The following is an 8,329-nucleotide window of genomic DNA, read 5'->3' on the forward strand; positions in this document are numbered from 1 at the left end:
TTTTTTTTGATGAACTGAATATAATTATATCTAGTAGAGTAGGTGGCAATTATTGGAGCCAATTAGGCCCTTTGTCACGAGGAGCAAATGGTGGGAAGAGAGACCACTTTATCAAGATAAAGTTGAATTTAATTTCTAATGTATTAGTTTCACCTAATTAGGTTAGGCCCTTTTTAAAAAAAAATTTGTTTGTCCGCTATTTCTTCAAAATGGTTGGAGTTAAAATTTATGATAATTGTTGCCAAGTCATGATCAAGAAAATATAATTTGTTGCAAAGTAATAGGCTAAAGATCGCAAATAGCCATCAAGAACTTCTTATTTTTCCCAAGTTAAAATTCAATTTTGTTTTCAAAATTCTAAGTTATGTTATTCTTTCTTTTAGTTATGCCATTACAGTTTTTTTTTTTAAAATTAATTCAATAATAAAAAGATGAAAGATTTAAATCCAAAATGTCTCTCCTAAAAACATAAAATATATAAATATAAATATATATATATATATATCTCATTAGAACTACAAGACAATTGGTTATTGTTTATTATTCATTTGTTATTTGTGTTTGTGTTTGTGATTGTCTCTAAAAATAAATTAAAAAATCTCCTTAACCGTTCAATTTATAAACTTGTCTGGTTTTCAATCAATATAGGTTACGGTCACCAAAATGGTTTCTCAATGCCACAACAAACATGGCCTTAATTATGAACAAGTAATAATTTGGATGGTAGAAAATTGAGCAGCTTGATTGTAGGCACAGTTATTCTTTATGATGAAACCCTGCTACTATCACGTGACTCCTTAATGTTGGAGCCAATTACCCACCCACAATAACTGCCGTGCACGCACACTAGCCAATCCATTAAATAAATTCTCTTTAAGGACTCGTGTCGACATTGGAAAAATATACCCTTCATGAGTAAGTCCTATTAAAAAGTAAAACCTACCCATTAAGAGAGGAGAGAAACTTATACCCGACAGAGGATATAACTTCTTGTGAACATTGGAGTTTTCTTTCTTTCTTGCACCTTAAAAAGAACAAGAAGCCCAAGTAGAATACAAAAGCTAAGAATATTATCAGGGTCAGTTTTCATGAAAATTCTGTGAATCCCAATTTAAACACATCTATAATAAAATAATAATAATGAATTTATATATAAAATAGTTATCACATTTAATATTTAGAAAAAAATAAAATAAAGAAACTTAGTGAGAGAGAGGATTGAGGCAGAAAATATACCACGTGGCAGGCTTTTTGATTAGTCGGTGACAAATATTTAAGGACAAAGAAAACAATCGGCAGTGCCCGCAATAGTGAGTCGTACCACATGTCTGAATTTAGATTGGCTGAATGCTACAAAAGTCAAACAATGAGAAATTCAACAAGTGAAAACTAAAAGAGTTAAAAAGGGGATCTGTTAAAAAAAATATTTTTAGAAATTTTTTATTAAAAAAATAATTAATTTATGTCAGTTTTTTATATTTTTCATAGAATTTAACTTACCTTTAATATTTTTTTAGAATTATGCTAACGAGTGCTCTTAGGGTATTGGTTAACAATTTATTTTAGAAAAATTTTGACACAACTTTTATGAAAAATGAAAAAAACTATCAAAATATTAATTTTTTTTCTTATAAAAACTTTCTTTAAATTAACCAACATCTTAAGGGTATTCGTTAGCATTTTCTTTTTTTTATTTTAATCTCCTTTTATTTTAATAAAAAACTATTACATCATTTACTAACCAAATAATAGATGGAGATTAAAACTCACTATCACTTATCATTATATATTTAAAACAAAAAAACATGTTCAGTTTTTTGACTAAAGGTAAGCCAAATCATTTTTCATAAAAGTAATATAAAATTTTTTTCTAAAATAATTTAATAACAATTGTCCTTAAAATATTTATTAACAGGAGCATAAAACAAATAATCAAACCATCGACATTCTAACCGAAGAAATAATTGAAAAATAAAACAGCACTAAATAGAGACTGATCCATTCAAATTTAATTGTGTCATAAATCTATAATTCAAATTAGGTTTAGCATTGCTTATATTGACCACAAAAGAGAAACAGTAGGTACAGCTAGTCCATGGTTAGCGAACCATCGCAATGTAGAAAATTGGATAGGTTTTATGGGGATCATCGTAAAAGATCTACCAAATTCATGGATTGAGCTCACATAAAAGTGAGTGCAGCTAATCAAAAACTCTATCTCAATCATTAAACTTACCATTAAATTTTTTTTTTACACAATAAGGAATTTCCAGCTATGCTTATTCTCTAAGTAGCATGACCGACTGACTGACTAGGCTATGGCCCCCCACACACACACACCTTGAGTAAAAGTGCAAAAAGAGTAATCTCCTCAAAGTCTCAAAGGAGCCGCAGTTAGCTCCAAAACAAACGGTGTCGTTTCTGTACCCTGACAGTCACTGAAAAAAAAGAAAAAAAGAATTACTACTACATTTGTGACAGACCAACTCTCTTCACCCTGTACATGCTAGTATAAAAAGCAAAACAACACATTCTGCTCTTTCTCACTCAACTTTCTGTAACCTGAAAACTCAACTAATTCTCACAACCATAATCTCTGGCAATGTTGCCGGAGATCCGGGAGGCTCCACCGCCAGACTCGTAATTCTTGCGAAACCCGACCCGAAAAAATATTAAGTAATGGCTCACAATCTCAAGCACCGGGTTTTCACGTGCCTTACCAAGCTCTCCGACCGTGATACTCAGTCTATAGCTGCGTCTGAACTCGAATCCATTGCTCGGACTCTTGAACCGAACCAGTTCCAAACTTTTCTCTCCTGCATTCACTCCACCGACACTTCCGACAAGTCTCCCGTACGGAAACAATGCGTGAACCTCTTGGCGGTTCTCTCGGAGACTCACGGGAACACTCTCTCGCCGTACCTGACCAAAATGCTCTCCTCCATAACCCGGCGGCTCCGCGACCCGGACTCCTCGGTCCGATCCGCCTGCGTCAACTCCGTCGCGGCGCTCTCCTCGCAAATCACGAAGCCGCCGTTCAGCTCGTTTCTGAAGCCTCTCTCCGACGCGCTCTTCACGGAGCCGGACTTGCCCGCGCAGATCGGAGCGGCGCTGTGCTTGGCTTCGGCGATCGATGCCGCTCCGGACCCGGACCCGGCCAGGCTGGCGAGGATGTTGCCGAGGTTTGAGAAGTTGCTGAAATGCGAGAGCTTCAAGGCAAAGTCGGCGCTTCTCGCGCTGATTGGGAGCGTGGTTAGCACCGGTGCGGCGTCGTTTGGTGGAGTGGTGAAAAACTTAGTGCCTTGCTTGGTCGAGTTCTTGAGTAGCGAGGATTGGGCGGCGAGAAAGGCGGCTGCGGAGGCGCTATTTAGTTTGGCGGTGGTTCAGAGAGAATCGCTGCCGGAGTATAAGGCTAACTGCTTGAAAGTCTTCGAAACTCGTCGATACGATAAGGTCCAAACTCTCTCTCTCTCTCTCTCTCTCTGGCTTAACATTGGTTTGGATTTTTAATATTTTTTCAATTTTTAATTAATTTATTTATTTTTGTATTTGGAGTATAGGTTAAGGCAGTTAGAGAGGTTATGAATGAAATGATAGAGGCATGGAAGCAAATTCCTGATGTTTCGGATGAGCTATCACCGCCACCACCATCAGCTTCTTCTTCCAAAGGTATATTTGATTTTATTTTATTTTTAAAATTTTTGCTATTGGTTTGAATTTTTTTTATTTTTTATTTTTTTATGATATAATAACTTAGAGGAAAAGATTTATCAAGATGAAAAACTTAGCGGAAAAGAGAGAAAAGTTGATGGTCAATGAATATTGGATCTCTTATTAAAGTGTTGTAGTCAATCGTTAATGGTTGGACTAGCTTATGGTTGAAGCTTTGATAGGACTGTGCATTCTCTTTTTTTCTTTTTCTTTTTAAGGATTCTTTTTTAAAAAAATAATAATTAATTTGGGTATGTCACTATGTATTCAGCATTAAAATAACCCATGCAAATTGGATTAAAAATATCATCTTTTTTTTTTTTTGCTAATAAAAAAATCATCTGTGGATTTTGACATTTCATGTCAATTTGATCCTTGGGACTTTAAATCTAAATGATTAACCCCTTGCACATTTGATTTGTGACAAATCAAACCTTCTGTTATTTTTTTGTTAAAGTCTAACATATATATACATATACATATATATATATATATATATATATATATCTGTTTGTGGTAGTATTAACATGTCAAAAGTATTGATGATGTGACCAATTATTTGATTAAATCATTAGTTTGTAATTGAAAATACTTGTAAAATGTTTGATTGTCACAAACCTATTCATATGCAGGGGTTACCTTACTTCATTCAAATTATAAAAAATAAAAATAAAAAACAAATTGGGTTATTTTAATTTATTCTTAGATTGAAAAGTTTTAATCTTCTACTTTCTTTTGTGGCTGTTGCTCTTGGCACCTGTTTGTGACATTTTCTGATGTTGATTGTATCATTCTCCTTTCATCTACTTTCTTTTGTAGTTGTTGCTCTTGGCACATCCATTTATGACATTTTTCTGATGTTGATTTGATTGTATCATTCTCTTTATGGAATTTTTTTTTTTTTTTTTTTTTTTTATGGGGACAGAGAATGGAGGTGATGGATGTTACCCGTCTGGGTACAAAAATTCTCGTGGTGCTGCTTTCGAAACACCTCAATTGAGGAAGAGACCCGCTGTAACTAGCCGGTTGACTCCAGCTGATAGTTCATCTGCCACCACTGCTAGGAAGAGAAGTCCTTTGAAGAGCAATGACAAGAAACCAAATTCAGCATTGTTCCGGAAGCTAGGCAACAAGAAACCTTCAGACTGGAAAGTTGAGATTGCAGTATCTAATGCTTCTGGAGCTTTTGAGGTTGATTGTAAGGAGAGAAATGAGAATATCCCAGAGGGAAGGAGTTTTGAGAAAAATAAGTTAACAAAGCCTGAAACAAAACGGGCACTTTTCAGTAAGAATGTTGATGGGTACAAGAATGCATCCCGTGTGGCTCCATGTCAAGAGGAGAGCCCAGCATCCACTGTTGTTATCAGCAATAATGTTACTGAGGATTTACGTAAGAACCACAAAGAGAGTGAGGATTTATCTTTGATCCGTAACCAACTTGTTCAGATCGAAAATCAGCAATCCAGTCTACTAGATCTCCTGCAGGTATGTGTAATGTGTCTGCGCCTGGAAATTGAGCTTTTGAATTTTGTCCTTGTTCGACGTATGTATATATAATCTTTTTTCCACCCCTCTTTTAAACTATTATGTGTGAATTTTTCCTTATATTGCTGTTGGAGTTACCTTCATGTCTGGCTTCATTATTTGGTTAATCCCTTTGATTGTCTCATTCAAATATTACCTTAAATTGATAGTTATATAAGCTTTCAGAACAAATGATACTTTTGTAGAAACATCACTAGCAATTTCATTGTCCTAGTCACTTTTCTAGTGCTGGAAAAGAAATCATCATGCTTCATTCCTTGATTTGTTACCTTGCAGATACCGAAAATCTGGTTGCTCCTAGCATGATTGTGATTCCCTGCTACTAATTTCTACTGTTCACAACTTCTTTTCCACTCTTACTGTTATGTTAAAAACAGCAGAGCTAGTTTATTAATCTGGAGAAATATCATAATATGCGACTGAACTCTATTGATGATATTAGAGAACTAATGGAATTTTGCTCTAATTAAATGCTGCAGATGTGCGTGCACGTGCATTTGACACTCTTGCACACAATTGAAGGCTTGAAGTTATAGGTGATCCACCATAAAATGTTGAATAGATTTAAGGGACTGCCCCCTCGAATAAGGAGAAAAGGAAAAACTTGTTTTGTGTCAGAATTTCACGGCCTGATACGCATTAATTAAATAACATTCAACCTTATTTGGATTAACCTAAATTTAATTTCATCTTAGACTGTTGTTCTTGAGAAGTGTGAAAGCTTTATTATTTAATCTTAACATCAATCTGTAATGAGCTCATGAGATATCAAAAGTCAGAAGTTCATGCAAAGTTATGGCGTTGACTTTTAACACTGAAATATAATTCACAATTTTCATTGTCCTTCACAAGGATGCCTACAGCAGCAGACTGTTGTACATGAACACTACATTTTCTTAGCATGACTTCAGTAGGCACATTGTTTAAGGGTAGTTGATACTCTTTAAGTGTGTTATATTGTACATTTCTACTATATATGCTGCTGATTCAAGTAGTGAATTTGATAAAGGCCACTTCTCCTTTCTCATGTTTCCTCACCTTTGTCATTTTCTTCTTGCATTTAGAGATTCATTGGGAGCTCACAAAATGGAATGCGTTCTTTGGAGACACGGGTGCATGGCCTAGAGTTGGCACTGGATGAGATCTCATATGATCTAGCTTTATCAACTGGGAGGATGACTAATACTGATTCCCTCAGAATGAAATGTTGCCTGCTGCCTGGTGCAGATTTTTTGAGCTCCAAGTTCTGGAGGAAGACAGAAGGCCGGTATTCATCCTCAAGGTTTTCTACTTCCAGTGCCACCCCTTCTGTGCCTGTCATGCGCTACAGAGCTGATTTGAATGGAAATGCTGAAACCGTGAACTCAGAGAACCGTAGAATTCGGCTGCAGGGTGGTGGCGGGTTCATTGTGAATCCACTGGCAGAGATTCAGAGTAATTCAAGGGGTATTTCAGAGGTGGCACATCGCTAATCAATGGACAGACTGAGACAGCAGGTATTGTACAACATGGTTCTTTTGCAATTTTCCTTCTTTTTCTTTTTATTTCAGTCATTTTCAAGCTCTGTCTTTTCTACCTTGCATGTAGTTGCATCCCAAAGACAAATTATTCATTTTGCATCTGGTACAGACATTGAAGTAGATAAGGTTTAGTGCTGAAGTGTCACCTCTCTAAGGGTAGGTAGAAAAGGCTGCATGCTGAAGTGTCACTTCTCTAAGGTTAGGTAGAAGCGATGCAGGAGTGATCTTCATGCATGATTTGTCACATCTTTGTAACTATAGAAAACCTGATGAGTTGAAAGATAGCAATGCCGTGCTTCTTGGTCATAATTTGTGGGGTGTGCCTTTTTTACCCTGTGGGAAATCATGGAATAGGTTATCTGATTTCAACTTTTATGTTTGGTGAGTAGAATAAGAGCAACTTCATAATACTACAAATTATGATGCTTCTAGTGAGGGGAGCACATCTTTCAACAGCATAGTGGAATGCCCCTTTCCAAGAAATTTCTAAGCAAGCCTTTTACATAATCACTGTAACATAAGCACCATATCTTGTCACTGTTTTATTCCGACAATTGGGAGATCAAATATGCCCTTTCTATTTTAATTTCTTCCCATTGTAATAATAAAACCGAAAATAATAACGACGATCACCAACCCCCTGCAAATAGAACTATTCTGGTGACAATCTGTTTCCCGGTCTCAAGCATATCTGACTAAAACTTTTTCTATTTGGCAGATCTGATGCATAGTTTGGGCTGGAGCTTTGAGTTTCCTCCCATTATAATTTCAGTTTGGTGAAAATACCATCAAATGATTAAAGGGTGTGAAGACTTAAGATGATCACTTTATGGATATATTTGGCTCGTCATGAAGTAGCTTATTGCAAATTATGTGATGAAAGCAGATCCTTCTAATATGTCACATATGGAAGTAGTCTCAAGATACTCTTGGAAAAGCCATAAAGAAGCTAATTCACTTAAAAATTCATCTGGTGCAGCAATGATTTTTCTGTATGATTCTTTATTGTACTAAAATTGAGAACTCGCTCAGAGAGTGAGCCACTAAATGCCACTATTATGGTATAGAGGGTGACGTGTATAGAGGAGTAGAATTTACTTTTACCTTCTTTTCTCCTTTTTTCTTTTTGTGGAGAGTCGTTCTCTTTATTTTGATTCATAATTACTCGATCTAGAAAGGCAGTGAAGATGTGGATATTATCATTGTGATGAGCATGCTTATAAGATATACCTGTCCTGTATCTTTACTCTTCCTTTTTCCTTTTCCCTTGCATTCTAAGTTTTCCAAATGCCTTGAAATTAAGAGAGCATGGCAACAGGTTCCACTAATGGGCATAAGATCAGATCAATAATAATTAGAGCTGGTCATACAATCGGGGATCAGGCAGTGGGTTTCTATCCATAACAATTCAGGATCACACCTACCAGAGCAATTGTCCTCTTTGCTTGGTTAAGCTGGTTTTCTGAAGAGGCACTCAATGAGCGCAAAGCAGCCATGGGTTAATATTTCCCATGACCAATGAAACCTAGAACCTATCTCCATTGGTTTTCAGG

General features: G+C 36.0%; 1 protein-coding gene across 1 annotated transcript; it reads left to right on the forward strand.

Moving 5' to 3' along the window:
* The first annotated feature begins 2,393 nt into the window (after nt 1-2,393).
* On the forward strand, nt 2,394-8,016 carry LOC111986670 (TORTIFOLIA1-like protein 3). The gene is made up of 5 exons (XM_065770333.1): nt 2,394-3,453; nt 3,561-3,669; nt 4,637-5,196; nt 6,321-6,752; nt 7,495-8,016. Exons 1-4 carry the CDS (start codon nt 2,680-2,682, stop codon nt 6,726-6,728), a joined length of 1,851 nt encoding a protein of 616 aa, XP_065626405.1. The 5' UTR covers nt 2,394-2,679; the 3' UTR covers nt 6,729-6,752; nt 7,495-8,016.
* The last annotated feature ends 313 nt before the right edge of the window (nt 8,017-8,329 follow it).

The sequence above is a fragment of the Quercus suber genome, unplaced genomic scaffold (assembly GCF_002906115.3).
Source record: "Quercus suber isolate HL8 unplaced genomic scaffold, Cork oak 2.0 scaffold_30, whole genome shotgun sequence".
Taxonomy (NCBI): Eukaryota; Viridiplantae; Streptophyta; class Magnoliopsida; order Fagales; family Fagaceae; genus Quercus; species Quercus suber.